The sequence below is a fragment of the Globicephala melas genome, chromosome 11, assembly GCF_963455315.2.
Source record: "Globicephala melas chromosome 11, mGloMel1.2, whole genome shotgun sequence".
NCBI lineage: Eukaryota > Metazoa > Chordata > Mammalia > Artiodactyla > Delphinidae > Globicephala > Globicephala melas.
This window is the reverse complement of record NC_083324.2, coordinates 38,931,869-38,956,034: the sequence shown is the minus strand read 5'-3', so window position 1 is coordinate 38,956,034 and position 24,166 is coordinate 38,931,869. Positions and strand designations below refer to the sequence as shown.

The 24,166-nt window shown below is 57.4% G+C and overlaps 3 protein-coding genes across 6 annotated transcripts; 1 reads left to right on the top strand and 2 right to left on the bottom strand.

Moving 5' to 3' along the window:
* Nucleotides 1-1,463: 1,463 nt before the first annotated feature.
* Nucleotides 1,464-4,139, bottom strand: LOC115858846 (laminin subunit beta-1-like). Its single transcript, XM_060308958.1, has 6 exons — nt 3,772-4,139; nt 3,145-3,267; nt 2,430-2,604; nt 2,194-2,337; nt 1,872-2,103; nt 1,464-1,793 (listed from the first exon to the last, which is right to left on the bottom strand). The coding sequence occupies exons 2-6, from the start codon at nt 3,205-3,207 to the stop codon at nt 1,484-1,486; spliced, it is 924 nt and encodes a 307-aa protein (XP_060164941.1). The 5' UTR covers nt 3,208-3,267; nt 3,772-4,139; the 3' UTR covers nt 1,464-1,483.
* Nucleotides 4,140-10,700: 6,561 nt separating this feature from the next.
* CCDC71 (coiled-coil domain containing 71) lies at nt 10,701-18,567 on the bottom strand. 4 transcript variants are annotated; one of them, XM_060308302.2, is made up of 3 exons: nt 18,150-18,567; nt 15,865-16,143; nt 10,701-12,361 (listed from the first exon to the last, which is right to left on the bottom strand). In XM_060308302.2, the coding sequence occupies exons 2-3, from the start codon at nt 15,915-15,917 to the stop codon at nt 10,858-10,860; spliced, it is 1,557 nt and encodes a 518-aa protein (XP_060164285.1). In that variant the 5' UTR covers nt 15,918-16,143; nt 18,150-18,567; the 3' UTR covers nt 10,701-10,857. The 4 variants fall into 4 exon arrangements, with proteins under 4 accessions (XP_060164285.1, XP_030722944.1, XP_030722943.1 ...); XM_030867084.3 differs by lacking the exon at nt 15,865-16,143; XM_030867083.2 differs by lacking the exons at nt 15,865-16,143; nt 18,150-18,567 and adding an exon at nt 14,342-14,410.
* On the top strand, nt 18,517-23,382 carry KLHDC8B (kelch domain containing 8B). The gene is made up of 6 exons (XM_030867086.3): nt 18,517-18,689; nt 19,613-20,122; nt 21,161-21,325; nt 21,662-21,886; nt 21,985-22,086; nt 22,524-23,382. The coding sequence occupies exons 2-6, from the start codon at nt 19,747-19,749 to the stop codon at nt 22,718-22,720; spliced, it is 1,065 nt and encodes a 354-aa protein (XP_030722946.1). The 5' UTR covers nt 18,517-18,689; nt 19,613-19,746; the 3' UTR covers nt 22,721-23,382.
* Nucleotides 23,383-24,166: the final 784 nt, after the last annotated feature.

Here is a 24,166-nt window from a genome sequence, read left to right as displayed (position 1 = left end):
TCCACAGAAACAAAGAGCCTCCTCTGGGGGAGGAAGAAGGAAAGGAGAGCTCAGAGGCAGCACACAGTCGCCTCCTCTCAGCCTGTTCCTGCCCAGGCAGCACTCATACCTGTGCTTGGCTGAGGGCTTCTCCCCTCCTGCTTCCTCTGGTCTGACCCCCTTGACCGGCCCCCACCTTGTCCCTACATTGCCAGCCTCGCCTCCCACAGACCGGCCCTCTGGGTTCTCAACTCCTGACCTGCTCCTCTGTGTCCTGAGTGGAGCACCCCACTGTTTCCACACGCTCACCCGCCGACTCCCACCCTCTCCTCACCAAGGACTCGAGAACACACTTCAGACCTCATCTCATTCAGACCTCATCTCATTCAGTCCCTGACGTCTCTCCTCCTGGAAACACTCGCTTCCCACGGCCATCCATCTCTGCCTGCATCTCCCAATCCTCCCCCTCCGCCCGTGCCTCTTCTGCCTCCTTCCCAGCTGCACCCGGCCCCACCCGTGCCACACCTGTTCTGCTTGCCATGACCCACTCACAGTGCTTCACCTACATGCCAACACACGGTGGCACGTGGGGTCGGGCCCACGTGGTCTCATGTCTGCTCATAGCTAATGTTGCACAAGAGCACACACAGCTGCTTGCAGCCACACACACTGCTGCTGGTAGTCACATTAACACTCACACTCACACCAGCCATAAATCACACCACAGGCACACACATTCACTCACACCTGGCCACTGCCACATGCTATGTGCGACAAGGGCTCACTCACTGGGTGATACACTGGCTGCAAAGTGTGTTGGGCACGGCGGCTGCAGGGCTCGCGGCCTCGGGACCCACCCCCAGGTTCCAGAAGAGGGGGGCACAGCGGCTATAGTCCCGCCCCAGCGTGTGGGGGCAGCAGGGGCACTGCCCGCTGACCTGGTTGCAGAAGCAGGCTTCAGCCCCAGACAGGCACCTCGCAGGTATGGTGCCCTGGCGGCCACAGCCACAGCCCGGGGAGAGGAAGGGCTTGAGGAAAGAGAACGCACCCCCCACCTTGGGATACCCTCACCCATCCCACTCACACACTCATGCCGGCAGCCCCCTTGGTGCAGGGCACTGCCTTGGAAGCTAGGCCCGCAGTGGGCACAGCCAGGGCCATGGCTGTGGTGCTGACAGTGCTGGCAGTGTCCACTGTGGGGGTCACAGGCGGCTGGATCACGGGATCAATATTGTTGTTGCACTGGCAGGGCTGGCACAGACTCCTTCTGGGGTCATCTCCTGGCCAAGGGTGCCCAAAGTAGCCCAAGGAGCAGCGGTCGCAGCGGGGGCCTGGAGTGGATTGGGGTATGTGTGGGTTGTCTCAGTAGTCTTCCTGTACCTTTGGGGCCTCTGGGTCCCACTTAACCAGCCAAAAGGTCTGAGGTCCAGCCAGGAGGGCAGAGGACACAATAGCTATATTATGACCCATCTTCTTGGCTTACAAGTTCCATTACTATAATTCCTCAAGAATGGGAACTTCTTGAGGAGAGGAGCACGCCCTGCAGCTCAAACACACAGGTGACACTGGCAAAGATTTGCCTCGTGGACCTGATGGGATTGTGAACAAGTGAGCAGGGCCATGGGTTTGTCGCTGCCAACCATGCCTCACCTGCATAGCCAGATGCACAGAGACACAGGACACATCCACTGGTGCTGTCCACATGGCAGGAAGTCCCATGATAGATGCCTGAGCCAGGGTGCCCAGGACAGAGGCAGGGCCAGCACTGCTGGCCTGAGCCCAGGGTGGGGTCTCCGTAGTAGCCATCCAAGCACCTGGGGGCAGTAGCACATGGAATGGGGCCTAGCCCACTCATCACGATCCCTCCCCAACCCTTCCAGTGGCAGCCTCACCTCTCACAGTGCTGGTCCATTGTGGCCCCGTGGCAGTCCTGGCAGACTCCTGTGAGTGGATGGCACAACTCAGCAGCTCCACTGCAGGCACAGGGTTGGCAGCATGGGAAGCCCCACCAGCCATAGAGGCAGTGGTCACAGCAGCGACCAGCAAGGCCTGCCCGACAGGGGCACTGCCCGTTCACAGGGTTACAAATGGCATTGGTGGCACCCTTGGTGTGGCAGCAGCACTCTGTGGGAAATGACAGGGCAATCAAGACCCTGTCTTGATTGGGCCCTGTCAAGACCCCAGACCCCACACCCACTGGCCCTGAGGGCTCACCACGGCAGCCAGTGGGCCGGAAGCCACATGTTCCAGGCCTGCAGTGGTCACAGGTACGACCATCAATGTTAGGGTGGCAGCAGCACTGCCCACCCAGCAGGGCACACTCGGTGGTCAGTGAACCCTGGGGGTGGCACTCACATGCTGCCAGGAGAAAGGGTAAGATCAGATGAACCTCATGGTGCCTCCTGCAACCCCCATCCTTCAGCCCCCTCAAGCCAGGGCCACACACTCACCAAGGCCACCCCCCTGGAACAGGGCAGAGATGCTGCAGGCAAGGCGGGCACAGGCCTCAGGTATAGTGCTGGAGAGGCTCATCCTCGCTGCCTCCACGCAGCCCGCCTTGTGGAGCTCCTGCAAGTGCCCCGTGGCGCCAGGGTCCACAGACCTCAGTCCAGGCAACCCTTTCACCTGTGGCAGGAGCACAACCTACTAGGAAGGTAAAGGGTGGAAGGCAGGGGGTAGTGAACCCAGTCCCACTCACTAACACCTACAATGGAACTTCTGTACGTTGGCCCTCACAGCCCCTTCCCACCCCCTTCCTGTTTCTCTTTTGATTCTGTTTCTCCTTCCTCTCCAATAGCCCTGATCTAGTCCAGGCAATGCCACCTCTCATTCAGAATCATTGAAGTAGCTTCCCCCTAACAATCCATCCTCCCCATGTCTCTTGCCTGCTCAAATCCCTTCCAGGGCTCCCCATTTCCCCAGGATAAGCCCTTCGCCTGGCCCACAAGGTCCTGTGAGGTCTGGCACCTGCCAGTCTCACCTTCTATCCTTGGCATGTGCTTTTCCCCTGCCTGATTCCCCCTCCCTACACTCTCCACCTGTCTCAATCCTCTTGGTGCAACTCTATGTCTCCACAATCCCCTGTCCCCTGAGCCCACTGCATCCATATTGTCCTGCTAATTTGTGTCTCCACCCAGATGTGGGGTGGAATCCCTAGGATCTCACCGAATCCAGAAGGATGGTGCCGCCCTCCCAGGTCTCTGCACCCCCTTGGTCTGCCATAGTCATAGGGTCATGGAGTAGCGTGTTCCAGGTTCAAAGTGGAAAAGTCTGGATAGAAACACAGCTCTGCAGGGATGGGGGAGAGGAGTCAGGGTGGGGTAAGGAGGTCATGATCATGTGGTCCCAGGAATGTCCCATTTCCACTGTGCAGATATGGGGTCCAACATTTCATCATACAACCAATGGAAAAAGACCAACTTCTTAAACCCTGCCCTGTTTTAAATTAGGTCCCTGCTTTGATTGTTCTATGACATGATGGTATTCCATATTGGAAGGTTTCTACTTTGTTTGGGTATTGCTTTGAATGTGTTGGCTACATAACAGGGTCTTGGTATTTTGGGGGTCATGTGGTCTAGCCTACCTGTGTATCTGGGTCAAGGCCACCTGGAACAGCTGCTCTGAGGGCAGCAGATGGGCACAGCGGGTACTGCTGGGCTGGGATTGAGCATGGACCCTGACTAATGCCTGCCACTCTTCAGGTGCCTAGGGTTAGGGGTCAGTGGTCATAGAGCTGCCCCTACCCACCACCCAGCACCACCCATCCACCTGCCTGGCACCCATGCTACTGACCTGGGTCTCATAGCGTAGGACAATGTCACACTCCAGGGCAGAAGGCACTATGGGTGCCAGAAGAGAGAGGCCAGCCCCATCAACCACACGTGCAAAGTCTGAGCCAGTCCACAGTGTACAGCCAGCTCCCTGATGCAGGGGCAGGGGCTCCTTTGGGGCCTGGATGTGAGACACTGACTCCCAGGTCCAGACCACTCCAGGACCTAGGACCCTCAGGATTTAGATTCCCATTCCTCTAAGACCCCAGGGACTCATAGCCCCAGGGCTTGGGCCCATCCCAACTAAGACCTAGTGGCCTGTGACCCAACCCTGTTCCTCACACTCCTTACCTTGGGCAGCTGGTATTTGTAACAGGCTCACCTGGCAGGGTGGAGGCATATCAAGGGACACACTGTCTCTGAAGTCGGGGCCTGAGCCAACCAGGGGAGGTCCCTGGGGCTTGTGTACAGTGAGGAGGAGCAGGCTCGGGGGCTCCCTGTGGGCAAGTCAGGTGTCAGTGTCCTCCCACACTGTCCTGGGTGAGGATTTTTTTGTCCGCGCCGTGCAGCTTGTGGGATCCTACTTCCCCGAGCAGGGATCAAACCCTCGCCCGAGGCAGTGAGAGCTAGGAGTCCTAACCACAGGATTGCCAGGGAATTCCCTGTCCTGGGAACATGGACTCCATCCAAGACACCAAACTTCTGACCATGCTGATGCTGCCTCACTTGGACCTGCCTCACCTTCCTAACCCTGTCTGGCCTCTTCTTCCAACTAGCTCTCTCTGGACACTCTCTCCCTCCCCTGAGCACCAAGGTGTGAGCCTTGATTTCCTCCTGCCCCTGCCCTTCCTGGACACTCACAAGCAGCTGGGGGTCAGCAGGCTGGAGGCCCAGACCAAGCTCAGCTTCAGTAGTGGCCTGGTCGAGGTCAGCACAGAAGTACCCAGACCAGTGTTCACAGCAGTGGTGGAGACAGAGGTGGGGACGGCAGAGGCAGAGGCCCTCCCTTGCAGAACACCTGAGCCAGCGTAGGGGTGGGGACGGGACAGAGTCAACTCCCAATTCTTGTCCCTTGACCTGGACCCCCAGTCCCTGCCTTGTACCCCCAAAGTCACAGTCACAGGGCCGACAGCCTAGAGAGTCACTACTCAGACCCCAGAAGTTGGGCTATAAGAGAGAGTAGGTGGGTGGAGAAAGGACAAGAAGACCTGGGCAAGGAGAGGAGGGTCAGGAGCCTGGAAGGCCATATGCTGGGACTGCTCATTGCAGGAAGAAGCAAGGGTGAGCCCAGGGCTTTAATGCTCTTCTGCCTCTGGCTGAGAAGTGGAGAGGAGACCCTGGTGTACTCCTGCACGGCTTCATGGAGGGGAGGTAAGAGGTAAGAAGATGAGGTCACAGCCAGGGGTAAAATAAAAGTTAAACAAAGGATTTGTAATGTTCAAGGAGAGGCAAGAAGGGGATACACTGAGTGTCCCTTCAAACACTTTTGCTGTGAAACACCTTTAAATTCAGCGCATAATACTGTTGTAGCTCTTTTAAATGCTTTTCTTTCTTTTGTTCCCAAAGCTCCCACCTGAGGGCATGTGCTGGTTCAGCTAGCCAAGGTGGCACTGACTCTAGTGACCAGATCAGGAAGTGGCACCAACCCACCAGCAAGGCTTAGTCTGCAGTCACACTGATTACAACCTTGTACTTGTCAGCTTCTAGGAGCCCAGCACCCAAAATCAAGGTCAAATCAGAAGGCAGGTCAAACCTCACCAGACAACGGCTGCAGTCCCATCCAGAGACAAGGCGTTTGCAGTGATAGGCACCACTGGAGAGATCACAGGCATGAGTGCCAGGGATGCAGCCCCGGGGATTGCACCTGCAGGCTAAGGCACAGGGCTGTCACGGTGCTAATGAGTGCTGCAGGGGTAGGTAGGTGCATGCGTTATTAGGGCAGTAATTGGGGGCAGAGCAAGGAGGACCTGGTGGTGGGGGTCCACTCTGAGGGTCACTCACACTGGCAGCCCTTTGACTGCGAGCTCAGGCCGTAGTGACCAGGCCAGAGGAGTCACAGCACTGGCCCCACACGTGAACTTTGCAAGCGATACTGCCCAGAGAGGAGGCCCGAGGTTTCATCTGTGTGGGCATCACACAAACCACTTTCCAGGGCACCCAAAGGGTTGCAGTCACAGGCTAGATCAGGGGTCAGAAGTGTGGACAGAGTCAGGTCAGAGGTCACCATTGAAACTGAAGGAACAGGGTCAGAATTAGGATTGGGGGTTGGAAGGCTCACGTTTGCAGGAGTGAAGGGAGCAGGGAGCCTCCCTGGGATCTCGGTGGAAGAAGGGCTGGCAGAGCTCACAGCGGCACCCAGGTGTCTTGTGTTGACATGCATCACACACACCTCCACTCACATTGCTAGATGCGAGATACAGGGCCATGTCAAAGTGACAACTGTGGGCATGCCCATGACACTCACATTCTGGGGCAGAACAAGGAAGGTGGATATGGAGTGGGCTGGCCTGGCAGGCATGGGGGTGCCCAGGCTCTGCTGCCTGCCATGGGTGGTCCTGGTGCAGGTCCTGGCAGTGCTCACGGTGGGTACCAGCTCTGTGGTGGCAGCAGACACAAAGGCCACGCACCTGGCAGGGAGGAGGGCAAGACGAGTCTACCCCAGTCCCCCAGCTTGCCCTCCCACCAGCCACAGGATGCCCCTCCTACGGTACTCACCATGCCTTCCATGTTGGGTGGGACCCTGGGTGCAGGCCTGTACTCAGAGGCATGGCCATGGCACAGGCAGCTGCCTTGGACCACAAGCTCAGAGGGCATAGTAGTAGAAGGGGTGTCCCTTGAAGCCCCCCTGGGGCCTGTCACCCAGTGTGTGCAGTTTGAAGTTCGCACGGAGGTTAGTCACATGCAGGAGCTCTGGAGACAGATCGAGAGCCCTCAGGTACACTGGTTGTTACCCCTCTATGGCTGAGATAGAGAAGGAATTGGTGGGGGTCTCTCCCCTCTCTACATCATTGCAGCCACCTCCTCCAGCACCCATGCTGTAGGACTCTCCCATCCCTGCTCCCCTGATTATACCATTTTAGGATGACCACAGCCTAATGGTGATTATCCCACCTCTGCACTGCTCCAGACCTGATATCACTCCTGAGCTGAGACCTGCATATCCCACTGCTTCCTGGACACCCCTTTCTGGTATCTCTAGATATTGGAAACTTGCTTCCCTAAGGCAGTAAAGGATTCCAGTCCCCAGCCCATCATTAGAAATCAGCTTATTATCCAGCCAAACCACATAAGGTATGTTTATTTATTGACTGCCTTTCTCATTTCTATGTCAGCTCCAAGACAGATAACTTGTCTATCTGCTCACCACTGAGCAAGGCCCAGAAGATGCCTGGCACACAGTGGGGCTCCATGGGCACTTGTTAAATGTACACATGGATGGAAAGATGGGGCCATGGCTCCTCTTGCTCCTCACAGCTTAAGTCAGCTACCAAGCCGAGGCCACCTCCTGTATCTCTTTGCCAGAGCTCCCCTTTCTCTTGATCAGAGGAACACACAACAGCTGCTCTAGGCCCTAGTAAGGCCGGGGGCGGGGGGGGGGGGGGTCGTGTGTGTGCACGCATGCTCAGGGTAAGTAGTTGGTAATAATCGAAGTCAAGGTGGGTGGAGAACGTGGAATGTAGAGAAAAAGCTACTTCGGGGTTTGTCCTCCTGCTCTGGTACTCTCCTGGCCTGGCTCTGGGCTGCCCTGCTGGGTTATGATTATGTCTCTCTAGTCCTTTAACAAGACTTCTGTTTTACAAGGAAGAGGTCACACCCAGAGACGCCCTGGCGCCACCTGGAGGCAGCTTCAGGAACGCAGGGTACCAATCAAGGCCAGGGTGATGAATCAAAGTGGGGAGGGCAGACAGGGGGCCGTGATGGGGAACAGTGACAGTGGCTCACAAAGGGGAGAGTTATGAGGTACAGTGTGATAGGAGCAGAGGTGGGGGACAAAGATTGGGCTGGCATGGCCAGCAGTGATGACCACAATGGGGTCTCACAAAGGAATTCAGCGATGGGGCAGAGATAAGGGACAAGAGATGAAAACTGCTACCCAGGCCAGTCCCTATGCACTGGGCACAGGTATGGGGAACATGGGACAGGAATGGGGAGCCGTAACAGGGACCATAATGCAGCAGAGCTGGGAAACAATCCTTGGGGGACTGGGCTGGCTTGCCCACCACCCTGCCCTGCGGTGCGCATACCCAGGTAGGACCTCACTTCCCACCAGGGGGTATCTGGTTTTCCCAAAAAAGGAGTACAGGACTGGCTGTGGGGATAATTACCCTGAACCTTGGTATTATTTGGGTTCTCCACGAGAATGGCTGGATCCAGAACTTTGAAATTACCTAAGAAGCAAGCCTGAGCTTCTGGCTTCATCCCAGGGCCTAACCCCCCTTCCTCTGGGCCTGACCTCTCCCTCAGTGGAAGTCTCGATGTCTTAAGTAATGCTGCTCACAGATGAGGTCACTGACTCTGTGGCCAGGGGCAAGAGGAATCCCAGGAAAGAGGCCTAAGCAGTTGTGGGCAAAGTAGTGGTACATGTGCCAGAAGTGGCCATGGTCCACTGAGAGCTCAAGGAGCAGAGCCAGAATGTCTGGGGATAGGAGGGGGTCCTTGGGTCACCAGTGGCAAACATCACCGGTGGCCATCAGGTCAGGAGGCAGAGAATAAGCTTTCAGTCTCTGGCAGTGGGTCACCTTGAAAGTCCTGATGAGGTGGGTAAAGTAAAAGGCATCTTCTAGGTCCAGCTGGTGACATTCTCAACACCTGTAACCACAAGGGCTGGTCAGTGGCCAGGCCTTGACCCTGATCCCAGCCCTGCACACATGGGCACACAAGGACCCTCACCACGCTCTGCTCGCCACCAGGTCCTTTTGCCGCCAGGACTACTCTGGGAGATCACGTTCTCAATGCCATGGCTTTTCCAGTCCCGAGAGTCACAAAAGAAGCAATTCTCAGCATCCTGGAGGGATGCCCAATGAGACTGACTAGGCAGGAGGTGCCTGGTTGGCCACAACCCCCTCCAAAATTTCACAGCACAGGCCTCTCCCTCTGGGTCTTGTCAATGACCTGAACTCCCACAGGTGCTGAACCTGCCCAAGAAAATCCAAGATGCCATCTCCAGAGCCCGTACCCTCCTCCCTACCTGTAGGTTACTGACAATGCAGTAGAGTTCAGGGCCATGGAGGCCACAGGTGGATGAGGTTCGAAGGTTCTGGCCACAGCCAATAATCAGGTTGCTGGTAGGTGGGTAGCAGCTGCCGCCTGAGCAGCCGGGTGGAGGAAGTTTGTCTGGCACGTCCCGGGCAGTTGCTCTGGGAGCCTCGACTGGGAGGGGCAGGGTCTGAGTATAGAGATCCTAGGGGTACGCGCCCCACCTCACCCCATCCCACAGGGAGGCCCGATGATTTCCTCTCCCCCTCCACGTGGCTCTCAGGTAGAGACCACCTCTCACTCATTGGTAGTGGCAGCAGCAGAGCTCAAAGGGGGGGCTAGCCCGGCTGGGGGTCCTAGGCTGTCGGAGCTAGAATCAGGCCAGAGAGAGAGAATACAGAGTGTGCCCCTAGCTGGGCTGCCCTTAAGGATCTGAGTGTGGCCCTCAGGTCCTTCCCCATACTCACATGGTAGATGAACTCAAGGATGCCAGAGGCAAGGAGCATGCATGGTTGTGGAGTCATGGTGCAGCTGGGAGAAGGGGCAGGGGGGGTGTCCCCAGAGCCTGGGAAACAAAGAGAGGCCGTGCCCAGGGAAAGGATATTAATAGCAGTCACCAGATGCAGAAGAAAGGTGGGGAGGAGCAGAGTTTCTCTATAGGTCCGCCATCCAACGCAGCTGCTGCTGGTGCAGCCAGGGTTCAGACTAACCCTCAGAGACAGAAAAGATCCAATTCTCATTCAAATGAGGCTTCCACCCCTAGCTCTGAAAGGCTGTTCGTCTCCAGGAGCCTCTGGGGAATGTATCCCCCTCCCCGCCAGCCCCAGCCACTGCCTTTCAGGCTGGGCAGACAGTGATGGATTGGCAGATGGGCAGGGAGCTACTTTTGTTCAGGGCTCAGGGCTCTGTCCCCTCTCCAAAGCAGGAAGAACCAATAATGTCTGAACATACAGGCCCCTGTTGGAAGACATGCTGAGGCTGGACCTGGGAATAGAGCACTTGGAACCCAGGCAGAAAGCACTGAGAGGCAGTGTGGAAACTCTCCATGCTCAGAGACCGCAGCACTCCACCCATCCAATATAATTCCTTGGTCAGTGAGGGGACTCTGTGGCCCTACAACCCAGAGCTACCCTGGCCCCTGACTCAAGCCCCAACCCCTTGCCACCAACTGGGGAAGTCGACGATAGTCCCTCTCCTGAAAGAAGCAGAGAAAAGAGTAGGCAGAAGTACTTCAGCCGATTTAGGCCCCGCCCTGCCCGACAAGCCCACACAAAGCTCCAAGGTTTCAGCCAGAGTAGACTGGAAGACAAGGCCAGGCTGTCTGCACCTCCCCTTCCCTGGCCTAAAAACCTGCAGGCTGCAAGTTTCCCCACAGAGCCACCTATTGTCCTCCTCCAAGGGAGCATCCGGATTATCAAACCAGGGCAGCCCCAAGGGGAGGTGTCCCACCTTAGAGTGGCTCTGCCCCTGCCCTCAGGGGCCTGGAGGCTGCCCTTCACTCACATTCATGACCTTCCCTGGGCTACCAGGACCCTCTCTGGCATTCCTGTTCCTGGGGCTACCTTTTCTAAACACCCAAGCTGGCCTACCAGCAGTCACATATACAAAAAAAGACCATGGAGTGTGGGCAGGGAGACTGGAAGGTGGAAAGGTATAAAACGTGATAGATGGAATAGTGGACATACAACTTGAAGAGTAACAAGTCACAGTGCATCGCGCCATGACACCATCCCTCCCACCCGCCCACCCCACCCCACATCCTCCAGTCTCTGAAAGGAGGCTGGTGGCTCTCAGGGCCCTGGAGAGGCACCCAGAGTCTTTAGGGTTGTGGAATCCATGGGCATTGCACACTGTGCCACTGGCCACACAGACAACTGGGCTCAGTTTCCCCAAACGTTGCTACGTGAAGGAATCAGGGTGCTGAGTATGGCAACAATGGCTGAAGTCGTATTACAGGGGAAAGGTTCACACGGAGGATCCGTTGAGCCTGCAGCCGCACCTCATCATCTGAGGACTGCCTGTCCACCTTGATGGCCCGGAATTTCAGCAGCTTTGCCGTTCCAGGTCCTAGCCATACCTTAGGGGATTGGGGCCCAAGCCGTGTTCTCTTCTGGGGAGGAAGATCCTTTGCCTCCTCAGTCCTTTTCCTCTTCTGTCCCACAGGCTCAGGGCAGCTTTTCCGGCCCCTCCTTGCAGTCCTGGCCTGAACAGACCTTTTTGGCCTGCCCCTGCCCCTGGGATGGGTCCGAGCCACCTTGGCCCTGGCCCGCACTGCCTTGGCCTTGGCCCTGGCCCGCACTGCCTTGGCCTTGGCCCTGGCCCGCACTGCCTTGGCCTTGGCCCTGGCCCGCACTGCCCTGGCCTTGGCCCTGGCCTGCACTGCCTTGGCCTTAGCCTTGGCCCGCACTGCCTTGGCTTTGGCCTTGGCCTTGATCCGTGCTGCCTTGGCTTCTGCCCGGGCCTTGGCAGCTTTGGCTTGTGTTCGAGCCACCTTGGCCTGGGCACGGGAAGCTTTGGCCTGGGCTGTTTTGGTGCCCAGAGCACAGCCACCTTTCATTCGTGGGCCACTGAGGGAACCAGAGGCTTTGTAGGTCTTGCTCTGGGGCCCAGTGCCTTGTCGGGGTCCAGCCCTGGGGCCTCTTCGAGTCAGACACTTGGAGCCCTTGCTTGTGGCTTTTCTGGGAGCTTTGGGCTGGGAATTCCCCAGCCTCTTCCCTAGACCTTTCCGCAGCTTCAGGGGAGAGTCTGCAAGTGAGAGCTGCAGTGACTGTGCCTTGTGCTTGGCACCCAAGCAGGGCATGGGAGTCTTGAGTGGAACCAGGGCCTCAAGGACAACGGAGAGCCGCATGGCAGGGTAGACACCTGGATAGAGGTGGGTGGGAAAGCCCACTGCTGCACCCCGGGCACGGCTGGCACTTGACTGCTTCAGGGAGCTCAGTAGCAGGTTGGTGGTGGCATGCTTGGCGAGAGTTGGTGTGGATGCTTTGGCCAGCCTGCCAGACAGTGGCATGGGGAGCAGCGTGGCCCGGCCTGCAGGCAGCCGCATGGCAGTTCGGGGAGCACTGGCTGGAGGTGATGTGGCAGCTGGGGTGGGGGCACGAGCTTGAAGCTTTGTCTGGCTTGGGGGGTTGGCTGTGCACGAACTATAGCCATAGACATCACCGCTGCGCAGGATGGTAGGTTGGAAGCCATCATCCCGCAAGCCCTGCAGGAAGGCCACAAGCTGGGCCTCAGTGGCACTGAGATCCTGGCTCATGGGGTTAAAGACAAGCAGCGCTTCCTCCAGGGCCTTCTTCCCTGCCGTGGAGATCCGCGACCAGGAGTGCACAGCTTTCTCCTCCACATGCTGCACCACCACGCTCATGGCATTAGGCACTGCAGATCTGCCTGGGTATCCGCAAACCAGCGCTTGGCACCTCCAAGGCAAAAGGAAGAGTCAATAAGAACAGCACCGAGACAGGGGCCAGGACCGGTAGATAGGTCAATCAGGGCCAGCAATCTTCACAATAACATCTATTGACACAGAGGGGCCTGGCCAGAGTGAGCCACTCCTTGGGGCAAAACCCTGGTCTTCTCCACCTATCACGGTGGAGGGTGGTGGGGTAGAGGTGGGGGACTCATATGGGTCAGAGGCAGCTTCTTCAGGATACATGCCCATAAGCTCATCAGAGCCATCCAACCTGCTGACGGGCCCCTGGAAAGATCTGGGCTTGGCCAAATTCCTAGTATTAGACTCAACACTGGGAATACAGGCAAATATCTCTGTCTTCCAGGAGCCCTGTACAGAAGGCAAGATAGAGATACCCTCAAGGTTCTTGGGAATGCACACTGGCACACAGCTCAGCTTGCCAATGGGTACGGGAAGCATTCCCGGGAGAGGAATATTCATGTGGGACATGAATGATGAATAGGAAAGGACCAGATGGAGATGGAGCAAAAAGGGCAACAGCCAACGCAATGGCTCCAAAGTGAGAAAGAGTAAGGCAAACTTGGTGTGACTGGAATCTGTGGTCAGGGCTGGGAGGTCTAGCTGGAAAAACAGGGGACAGCAGGGTAATACAAGCTTTGAATGTTCCTTGAATGCTGGCCAAAGGGCCCAGACTTACATCCAAAGTCCATGACGATCTCTGTTCCTACAGCTGCTGCTGTTCAGGTGCCCAGGGGTGGACCTCCCTGCCCACCAGAAGTTCTGCTTTCAGAGTTCCCAGACAGTCCACTCAGAGGTCCAATTCCTAGCACTAGAGCCATGGAGACCAACCCCAGGGAAAAAGCCAGACTCTCCTTCAACAGAAACTAAAAAGATGAGTAGCAGGTACTAATAATACATCTCAAGGCAATCAGGCAGCCTGGCGCCAGGCAGCCAGACCAAGAGCCCAAGGTCTGGGAGCCAATGACTCCGAGTAAGATGGTTAATAAAGCGGACCCTAGAGATCTGAACTGTCCTAACTAGGGCTTGGAAGACGACTTTGGTACAGCCCATTTAGAGCTGTCTGGGAAGACCCAAGTTGTCCCAGGCTTCTCTTTAAAAGCTGTAGGCCGTCAATCATGACTAACATCTAGTCTAACCCATCACTGAGGGGTCCCAGAGACAGCTCCGCAGCTGCACAGGAGAATTAAAAGATCAGCTGGGATCAGGCAAGTCTCTGGGGCCAAGAGGTGAGTCTGTGCAGCTTCTTCCTCCCCCTAGTGGAGCAGAAGTTTTCAGAATTCCCTGGAGGAAGTGCCCTGGGGCTCTTTGTTTGGAAACATTGTTGGATGCTCAGGTGTCTCGGGCACTTCCCCTCTCCAGAGGCCATTCTCCAAGTACAGTCCTTACACATGACTTTAGTTCTCTTTTTTCCCAAGGGGTGTAGTTCCCAGGGCTGTGAACTGTACAATAAGGAGGAACCTGTTACCTCCAGGCACAGATATTGGGGGTGAACTCGGGGCTCTTCCGCTCAGGTCGGCCTGGGCCCTTGGGAGGGGTCTCCTGGGCTTTCCAAGAGGCTCCGGAAAACAGAGACTGCAGCCCGACCCCTGACTTCCCTTCACAAGTGTCCCCGGGGCAGGCCGGGGAAGCTGATGAAAAGATGCAGGACGGGAGCGGCCCTAACCAAGCGAAACTGGGGCGGGGGCAGATCAGGGCCCTCAGGCTGGGAGTCCGCGTCCCTGAGACCCAAGCCGACGGTAGGAGCGGGGGGCCTTAGAGGAAGCGAAATGCACGGGACAGGCGGTGAGAGCGCGACGGGGTCGCACAGCTCCAGGGTGGGGTCTTTGGGCACGGGGTGGGGGTTGGGGGTCTCGGCCGGGCCGGCGGAGGGCGCTGGTCCCGAAGGAGCCGGCCACCCGGCCCATCCACCCTGCCGCCTCGCGGACGACCCCTCCGCGGCGTGGCTAGGCCCACGGCCCCAACCTACCGGCGCCGCCGCGGGGACCCTGGACGCGCCTCTGCGCCGCCTCCGCTGCTCCAACATGGCCGCCTGCTGCGCACCGGAAGTGCGCCGCGCTTCCGCTTCCGGGACCTGGCCCGCCCTAGTGACCCTTGACCCCCCGAGACCCCGTTTCCCCCAAAGTCTGGGGGCTGGACAAGCGGAAACCAGAGAAGACTTCCTGGAGGAGGTGGCAGAGGGGACCGCTCTAAACCCTTGCGGACCTGTGCAGGAGTGTGAGGGGCAGAGGCGCTTTCGGCCGCTGCCCCAGGCAAGACTGCACCAGACTAGCATTGGATTAGGGGCTCGTCTGACACCTTCTCTGAGGGGCTTGATGGTGTAACGACATGTGGGAGGGATTTTTGGCAAGGTCCAAGCTATCCTTCACCCTTTTAGTCCTCCCGCAGCCACTGGCAAGGCCCACCTCTGTCCCAGGTGCCTGAACAGAGGGTGAAAGAGGAGTGCGCCCTGCCTGAGAGTGTCCCTCGGGAGCCTCTTTGTACCTCCTCTGAGGGCAGCAGGCCTTCCCCTATTCCTGAGAGTGGGCTCACTGCATGTGGTATGAAAGGCTGGTTTGCACACATTTGTGGCAAATAAGCCCAAAGCTGGGCATGTCCAATCTGAGAGTCCCAGCATACCAGTGTGGGCCTGAGTGTACTTGCTTAGGAGCATGCCCACAGGTGTGGTGGGAGGACCCTGGTCCAGCCTTAGCTCCCTCAGTGGCAGAAAGCCCTCCCTAAAGTCTTAACTCTTCCCCAAATCCCTGCTTTTTGGCCTAAGAGATTGGGACTTCTTTCCACCTGTACAGTCTTTCCACATGTACCCTGGGGCCAGCAGAGAGGTGACGGTTACAGGGCTCACTACCCAAGCAGCATCAGATGAGAGAACGTAGGTAAAAATTAACCTTAGGAGTCTAAAGGGTCAGAATGGTCTCTAATGCTCTGACCAAAGGCACTTCTTGGTCAAGGGCCCCCAACTCCAGGTTGGGAGTCAACCTGGAAGTCCTGGTTTCATGGATGAGATGGTGGGGGCATCTGTACTTGGGTCAGAGCCTGAGCTAAGAGGCAAAAATATTGTCATAACTCTTGGACCTGACATGTACAGTGGTGTAAATTTGGTAGCTGGGGGGCAGGTGGAAGCCTATGGGCAGTCACAGAGTGTGACTGGATGCTTCATTTGGGGACTGGTTGATAGCCCTCCTCACTCCCCATAAAACCCCAGGATCCTCTACCTGATCTATGCTTCCCTGCCTCTACAGAGGGGTCTGGGCACCCCTAGAGAGAAACACTCACCCCACCCTAGGCCTCACCTTGTGCACCTGAGCTTCTCAGGGCCTCAGCCCTGATGGTGGGGTCCTCAGTGCCTTTAAGCATAGCCAAGATATCCAACAGGAAATGCAAACTCTCCTGCTCCTCTGGGGTCAATGCTTCTGGCCCCTTGTATTGGTAGAGAGAAGGGAAGGATGGGGTCTCAAGGGCCAGGGTCGCGGGGTTGCAATCAGGAAGTCCCACCTTAGCACTCCCAGTTCCCAACTGAGGGTGAGCCCCATCTCTGCCCCATCCATGGTTGAGGATTAGTTGTTCACTCTTAGGACCAATCCAGCCTCATCTTCTGCCCAAGTTGTCTTCTATAGCTTCTCTAAAGCCAGCAGTGTTGGCCCCCCATGTGCAGGTGGGGCCAGGCCTGTGTAAACAGAAGGCACTTCCATGAAGAAGCAGAGTCCAGCCTCCAGGGATGACATGGGCCTAGGTGTGTCCTGGAAAGAGGATACCTCTCTGGTGATGTCCAGCCTAGAGGTCAGCACAAAGTGGAAGACAAAAAAAGGTAGGTCCATCCCTAGTCTGTGTCCCTTCCACACATTAGAACTGTGGGGATGATATGGGTTCAGGGAAATGGTCTGGGGTACCTAGCTTCCTGAGGGGAGGCTGATCCTTTTGCCTCTTGGTACCCAGAACGTCCCAGATGGAACTCTCTGGGATCATTAATCAGGGCCAAGTCTGACTTGACCTGGACTTTGGTGGATGCTGACCATCCCAGGCATAACTGGGATCAGATGAGATGAGGTTGGAGAGACCACAGGGCCGTCCCAGGATCCAGCCCTTCCTCTCTATTTGGCATCTTTTATATCCCTTACTGATGGACCCTAGACCCATATCCACCTGAGCAGAGAGATCTGGTGAAGATCTAGATGTGAGTGAGGCCAGTGGCCTTGGAGAGATCACCCCAGGAGGGAGTCTATGTGCCAGGGAGAAAAGCCAAGGCTGGGTGTTGAGGAGGCACTTCCTGGGGAAGGAGAGGAAGCAGGGCCTGTAAAAGCCTCCGAGGGGCAGGACAAGCAGCAGGAGGAAGCCAAGGTCACAAGGGTGGGTGAGGCTTTGAAGAGGCCAGAAAGATTTCAGTTGAGAAAAAGACGATAGCCGCCCCACCCTGCCCCATTTTAGCTATATGGTGTTCCATGGTGACTTTGGCAATACCAAGTTTTGGGGAGCAGTGGTAGCAGATATAAGATGGCCAACACCAAGGCAATGGAAACTGTGAGAGAAGATGACTTCAAGAGTTTGACTGGAAGGAAGGGAACAATGGAAGGACTTGGGGTGCTGGGAGGTATCTAAAGGCAGGAGGCTTTTATGTGCTTAATTACTGGAAAGGAGAGGGGAAGGGGCCTGGAAAGGGAACAGTGGGAAGTGTGAGGGGGTCTGCAGGACAGTGTGAATACCCTATGGAGGAAGGTACCAGTGACTGGCCTAACTGAGGAGCATGTTGGGGGCAGAGTGGAGTGGGAGGATGAAAGCCTTCTAGCCAGGATCTGCAACCAGCCTTGGCACCATTTCCATGCGGGCCGTCCAACTCCATCTGCCAGCCCCTGAAAGGGACTGAAGACTCTCTCTCTGGTCAGAATGCTCTGCCCACACTCTAGGCTGGCCAGAAGTCAGGCAGGCTAGGGTATTCATGTCTCCAAGTTGCTCTCAACCCATGACTGATGGAGATTTGAGAATGAATACCTTAGCATTCCCTTGCTCTGATGGGAACAATAATGTGAGGCCCATGTTCTACAATGGCTCCCAGAGTCCCCAGCAGGATTTGGTCCTTGTTGCTCACAGTGGGAACTTGTTTGATGACACACCCCTTTATTGGCTGCTTTCCCTGTCTTCTTGCCACTCCTCTACTGGTGCTTCTTGTCCTCATCTCCCACATTAACTATATGCACTTGTATCTCAGTCTCCTGGTGTGCTTCTGGAGAAAGTGAGGCAGACGCTGTCCATGAAAGAGGGACAAATGGTAGCAAGCACAATCACGAGGACTTCTTCTCATAGGTGACCACTGACCTGTACAAATGGGCCCCTAGCTCACAGACTTAGCCAGTACTCTTGATGCTCAGAAGATAGGATGGGCAAGGGTCTGGGTCTGAGGTAGGTCTGCCTCTGTCACACCAACTTGTTCTTGCCTGACCCCGGAGTTGGCTAGAGGCAGGCCCAGGACCCTGAAGATGGACAGTCACAAAGTGCCTTGGGTCCCAGAGTAGCCCAGGCCTCAGGCCCTGCAGAATAAGCCCAGAGTGACCTGCCTGGGAGGTCCCCTGGCCTCTGACTCTTCATCACCTGCTCTGTTACCCTCCCCCACAAAAATCGCCCCCACCCATGCCTGTGGAAGGGCCTGTCAAGTACGGGGGCTGGCACTTTCTGCTCCTCCACCCTCTGCTACCCTCAATGTGCACCACAGAACCTGTTCTGTGCCCTCATCAGTGCTTGGGGAAGGGCGACCGAACCATTGCCCCCACCAAAGGCCCAGGACATACCCTAAGAGGCCTCCAGGGGGCGCCGCCGCGAAGCCTGTCGTGGGCTCTTCGGAGCGCAGCGGTGGTGGGCAGGCGCCCGCTTCTCAAGCCCCCAGGTTCTGCTGGCCCGCCCCTTCGCCGGTGCTCGCAGGCTGGGTCCTGCTGAGAACGGCCCCCACCATACACGTGTCGTGCGGCCCACCGCTTCTTCCTTTCTCCCCCAGTCCGAGGTCGGACCCCAAATCCTGGGCAGGCTCAGCGTCCACATGTCCGTCTGTCTGTTCACCGGTTTCCGTGTGACCATGGGTCGGCGCGCCCTGCTCCGGCCACGGCAGGTGCGGGGTTAAAGCAGGGGGGAGGTTTTCCCGAGTCGGGAGGGGGGACGAGGGGCGGACCCTGTCCAGCCCCGCCCCGCGCCGGAGAAGAGCCGGAGCCCCGCCGGAGCCCCACCGGAGCCCCACCGGAGCCCCGCCGGAGCCCGGCCTCAGACCCAGCCAGATCAGGCACCAGCGGAACCGGAACCGCGGACCCTGCGCCCCGGCGGCGCCGGAGCCCCGGCCGGTGAGTCCCGCGGGAGCCGCGCTCAGGGGAAGTTTAGGGCGCGGGGTGTAGAGCCCCAAGCGCGCTCGCTCGGACCCGCCCCCCCTTCCGCGAGCTGGAAGTTTGGGGCCGGGAGGCCCTCGCGCCAGGGGTCCCAGGAGCGTGCCTCCCCGCGGGAAAGGAGAAGCCAGGGAACTTGGAATCTGTGAAGTCCAGCTGCCCATTTCTGCTGGCAACGCCCTGGACTCTGGGAACCTAGAGTCCAGTGCTCGTGAGTTCCCAAAAATCATCCCCCTCCCCGTCCCAGACACCAAGAAGGCAGGCCTCTGGGGACTTGGCATGGGCAAACCCCTGAGGGTAGATCTTGAGGGGAAATGTGGGACTCTGGCCTCCAGCCCCTCCCCTCCCAGTCTCAAACACCCTGATCTTGGCCTTTGCTGGTGGGAATGGATGCAGTCTATGGAATGGCTCCCAAAGGGGTTTTAAGGATACCCTGGACTCTGATCCCTGGCAGCAGGTTGGAGACCCTGATGGCTGCCCAGAGCACACTGGAAGCCAGTAAGGGGGAGGGTACAGTAAAACTCCACTGATGCAGAGCACCAGGGTGAGGATTGTTGAGGCAAAGGGAAGGGGGCTAGGGTGGAAAGTCCTATTCTAGTCACCTTACCTCCCACCTAGACCTAGATTCAACCGGGGAGCAACTAGGTGAGGGCAAGGTATGGGAGGAGAATCCCTCAAGCCCCATAGCAAGTTGGGAAGTTGCCTGGGTAACTGGGAGACTGCCCTCCTTCCCACTCCAGGAGGACCTCCACATCAGTGTGCTAGGCAGTGGAGGTGTGTCTTCCCTCTGCTTTTCCCACCAGCAATTTTGGGCCAGGCTGCTCATCTGTACCCTGAGGGGCTGGTCAGTGGCTCTGACCCTTTGTTTTCCCTCTTTTCTCTAGGTGAAAGCAAAGTCCTTGGACTGGCCCCACACTCCCTTGTAGCCCTGGTAGAGTCAAGATGTGGCCCCATCATGCCCTTCAGTGAGGCCTGCAGCCTGAGCAAATAGCATGGCCTGCCACTGGAGGTGAACACCATGGCTACAGGAGGTGGCCGGGCCTTTGCTTGGCAGGTGTTCCCACCCATGCCCACCTGCCGGGTATATGGTACAGTGGCATACCAGGATGGGCACCTGCTAGTGTTGGGGGGCTGTGGCCGAGCTGGACTGCCTTTGGACACTGCCGAGACATTGGACATGGCCTCACATACGTGGCTGGCACTGGCGCCCCTGCCCACTGCCCGGGCTGGTGCGGCTGCTGTGGTACTGGGCAAGCAGGTGCTAGTGGTGGGCGGTGTGGATGAGGGCCAGAGCCCGGTAGCTGCTGTGGAGGCCTTCCTGGCTGACGAGGGCCGCTGGGAGCGTCGGGCCACCCTACCTCAGGCAGCCATGGGGGTTGCAACTGTGGAGAGAGGTGAGTGGCCTCCCAAGGAAGGTCCCTCAGGTGCCCCAACACCCTCCATTCTTTCCTGACTTGGTCCCTTACCTTCAGAGATTGGGCAAGAGCTGTAAATTTTGCCTGGGTGCCCTGGACATGGCTTTGTTTCTTGTACCCTTCCCTACCTAGCTCTGAGCTGGGCTAGCAGCAGCCTAAACTGCCTTTTCCAGCTGTGAGGTGGGAGTCAGAGCCCAGGCTAGCCACCAGCATGATGGGAGGCCCAAGCCACCTCCCTGCCCCATTCCTCCTCTGTGAGAGACAAGGAGGGGTGGCCCAATGACTCCCACAGTTATAAATAGTCTGGGAGAGGGGGATGGGAGCAGGGCCTTGGCTCAGAGCCCGGCAAGTGCTTAAATTCCTCGCACCACACAAACAAACAAGGGAGACTGAGATGGACAAAAGCCAAGCTGGCCTGGAGGCAGTTGCCATGGAAGCCCCTAGCTAACTGGCTGTCTGCCCAAGGCCCCCACACATGCCCCCAGCTGACCCTGAGAGTATAACAGGGCAAGAACCTACTCTAGTGAAAGGGCAGGGTACAGAAGTGCTGGCAGAAGGCTTGTGGACAGCACCCCCATCCTGCAGGCCCAAGCTCCTCTCCCAGCCCCCCAGCTGATCCCCAGAGCCCCCTCCCCAGTCTGAGCTCCATGCTGAACAGATCTCCATATGGCCCCCACCCTCCTTCCCCCATGAGAGTCCCTACATTGTGGCCTCCAGGTCTGACCACCAGTCCTGCTTGGATGCCAGATGTGGTTGCCATAGCGTCTCCAGGGAGACAGAGACGGCTTATAATTAGATTGGCTGCCTCCTGCTCTTCACTTGAAGGGGCCCTGGCCAGAGTGAGAATCCTAGCTCTCCCAGCCCCCACTCCAGGCAGGCAGGAGGGTTTCTGCTGCCAGGGAGGGGTACCATAAATAGGTTTGTCCTAAGCCACCTCCAGGCCTGACCAGGGCTGTTGTCAGGGTGGAGTGCTGTGGCCAGGCCCAGGGATAGTCTGTATTACTCTTTTCTCTGCAGATGGTATGGTGTATGCACTGGGGGGAATGGGCCCTGACACAACCCCCCAGGCCCAGGTTCGGGTGTATGAACCCCGCCGGGACTGCTGGCTTTCGCTGCCCTCGATGCCCACACCCTGCTACGGGGCCTCCACCTTCCTGAACGGGAACAAGATCTATGTCCTGGGTAAGGACCTGGGGATGTGGAAAATTGGCCTAAGTCCAAAAGCACTTACCCGTATAGGTTGGCTGGGATCAAGCTTAATCTGGGATGGTGGGACAAGAGAAGTTTTGTTGGTTTGAGCCAGGGTTGCTCTGAGGCTCTGACCTCTGGTGGTCCTGCTGAGGCTGGAAAACCAAACCCCAGTGCCTAAGGATCTTTGCGGTTGATCTGTGCTCTGGTGTGCACACAGCTGGGTATGGGTAGCTGGGGTGGGCAGTGGTAAAGGCTCAGCAACCTGGTAAAGGAAGAGGCTGCCAGGCCTCCTGGGCTGCCTCCCAGGTGCCCCAATTCCATTGGCAGGGGGCCGCCAGGGCAAGCTCCCAGTGACTGCTTTTGAGGCCTTTGATCTGGAGGCCCGTACCTGGACCCGACACCCAAGCCTGCCCAGCCGCCGGGCCTTTGCCGGCTGCGTGATGGCCGAAGGCAGCGTCTTTAGCCTGGGTGGCCTGCAGCAGCCCGGGCCCCACAATTTCTACTCCCGCCCACACTTTGTCAACACTGTGGAGATGTTCGACCTGGAGCATGGTGAGCAGTGGCTGGTCTGGGCTATTCTCCCACTCTCCATGGGATGGAGGGGTGCAGTGTGTGTGAGGGGGCTAGATCTGACCTCCCCTCCCCTGCAGGGTCCTGGACCAAGCTGCCCCGAAGCCTGCGCATGAGGGATAAGAGGGCCGACTTTGTGGTTGGCTCACTTGGGGACCACATCGTGGCCATTGGGGGCCTTGGTGAGTCTCTGTGGGGCTAGGGATAGGAGGGGAGCCCAAGACAGGAAAGAGTAGCCCCCTGCGTGAGTACCACCTCCTGCCCTTCTCTAGGTACTCCAGGGGTCATGGCTTTGTGAGCTTCCCTTTTCCAATCTGTAAAACAGTCAGTGGGTGGTCTGCCTGGCTCAGCTTTTGGGGTGTCTCTCAGCACCTAACTGTGGGTTCTGTACCAGCAGGGGCCTAGGAGATAAAAACAGGACAAATGACCACTGAATGAATGGAGAAATAGAAATGTGAATAAATAAATGAATGAGTGATGAAATGGGGGCAATGAGTAGCAACGCATGGATAGCCCATGCTGGGGTAATGCATGCTGGGCCATGCTCTGAGCTCAGGGAGAAAAAGAGCTGGAGCCCCTGCAGCCTGTGCCCTTTACAACATCTGTCTTCTTCCTGCAGGAAACCAGCCGTGCCCTCTGGGCTCTGTGGAGGGCTTCAGCCTTGCACGGCGGCGCTGGGAGGCACTGCCTCCCATGCCCACAGCCCGCTGCTCCTGTTCTAGTCTGCAGGCTGGGCCCCGGCTGTTTGCCATCGGGGGTGTGGCCCAGGGTCCCAGTCAAGCTGTGGAGGCACTGTGTCTGCGTGATGGGGTCTGAATGCCTGATGGGACCTGTCCACTGGAGCAGTTCAGTGCCAGAAGCAGATGTCTGTGGTTCCTTTTGCTGCTGAGAAAGCTCACTGTGGCTCTGTGGGATGAGGGAGGCACAGGGTGGGGCACTTGAGACACCGTGTCTGGGACTTGGGGGTGGCCTTCATCTTTAGCAAAGGACACACATACCTTTATACCCACCTTTACTCCCTTTCATTCACGGACCATGCCCAGCTCCACCCTTGCTCTGGAACCTACTGGGCCCTCTGTCCAACTGGGAAGTGGGGGAGGGCAGAGCTGGCCTCCTGCCCTACAGGTCAGTGCCTACCTGGAGTTGATCAGGCCCTCCCCAATGGCTGTTCCTGAAAAGTCCTAGCTGTCAGCCTGCCTTGAAGGCCCTTGTGGACTCAGAAGAGGTAAGAGAGGGTGGGAACACAGAGGGGTACAGGAGTGGATGTGGGGACTTCCAGAGGGCCAGAAGAATGGTGGCTTTGGGCCCTTTACACTGCTGGCTGTGTGACCTTGGGCAAGTCATTTCACCTCTCTGTGCCTCAGCATCCTCATTTATAAATGGGGATCTCTGAAACCTTCCTGCCCTACCTACCTCACAGGGCTGTTGTGAGGATCCAGGGAGTTCAGATGTGGAAGTAAAAGTGCTGCTAAATCTGGCTTATGGCCTCTGGTGTGGACTCCTGCGTTGCCCCTGAGCCCCTGGCCCTCAACTTTCTCAGGGGATGAGGGTCTAGAGGAGCCTTTAGGACCTGGCCTCTGCCCCCAAAGTGTCCTGGTGTCTTAGTCCCACTTAAGCCTCAGTTCTCTGTTGGTGACGTAGGATGACCCCCCATCCCCTATTGCCCTGGCTGTTAGAGGGCACTCACAGCAAGACCATAGAAGAGCTCAGAAAACTGCAACAAAATACCATAGGATCAGGATGACCTCAAGATTCACATCACACAGCATCCTCAAAGCCTCTGCTCACCTCCGGTGGCGGGGGCGGGGTGTGTGTCCAGTGGGGGCTGTCCCTCTGTCCCAGCTGTGGTGAAGCTGTCTCTTAGGCGTGACTGTGTTGCCACTCACCAGACCCCTAGAGGCAGTAGCATCCCAGAAAAAGCAAAGCTGCCAGCCCTTGCCTCCTCCTCCAGTCTTTGCTGCCCACTAGTAGGGACCATTGACTCTGCTTTCCCTGCAGCCGTACTGATTGCAAGGGGTTCACAGTTGAGTTTGTGGCAAGAATGGATTTGGGGTCCTGGAACCCACCTGCTGTGGCCAAGGTAACCTTCCTGGACCATTAGCCTCCTGCAGGCCTTACCTCTTCTCACTCACTGGCAAGACTCCCCAGGCAGCACCTCCCCCAACCAGCACAAGGCTGCACAAGGCTCCATGGCACAAGCAACATAGGAGCCAGGCGTAGGGCCTGGCTGTGCCTTACTGTTCTCCAGCCTCTGAGATCTCT

Excerpts from the sequence above, each read along its gene's own strand:
- KLHDC8B (XM_030867086.3), top strand. The coding sequence starts at position 19,747 with ATGGCTACAGGAGGTGGCCGGGCCTTTGCTTGGCAGGTGTTCCCACCC. Across the intron at positions 20,123-21,160 it reads GGTTGCAACTGTGGAGAGAG|ATGGTATGGTGTATGCACTG; the intron begins GTGAGTGGCCTC and ends TTTTCTCTGCAG. Across the intron at positions 21,326-21,661 it reads GAACAAGATCTATGTCCTGG|GGGGCCGCCAGGGCAAGCTC; the intron begins GTAAGGACCTGG and ends TTCCATTGGCAG.
- LOC115858846 (XM_060308958.1), bottom strand. The coding sequence starts at position 3,207 with ATGACTATGGCAGACCAAGGGGGTGCAGAGACCTGGGAGGGCGGCACC. Across the intron at positions 2,605-3,144 it reads GCACCATCCTTCTGGATTCG|GTGAAAGGGTTGCCTGGACT; the intron begins GTGAGATCCTAG and ends CTCCTGCCACAG. Across the intron at positions 2,104-2,193 it reads CCGGCCCACTGGCTGCCGTG|AGTGCTGCTGCCACACCAAG; the intron begins GTGAGCCCTCAG and ends CATTTCCCACAG.
- CCDC71 (XM_060308302.2), bottom strand. The coding sequence starts at position 15,917 with ATGGATGGGGCAGAGATGGGGCTCACCCTCAGTTGGGAACTGGGAGTG. Across the intron at positions 12,362-15,864 it reads TGGGAACTGGGAGTGCTAAG|GTGCCAAGCGCTGGTTTGCG; the intron begins GTGGGACTTCCT and ends TTTGCCTTGGAG.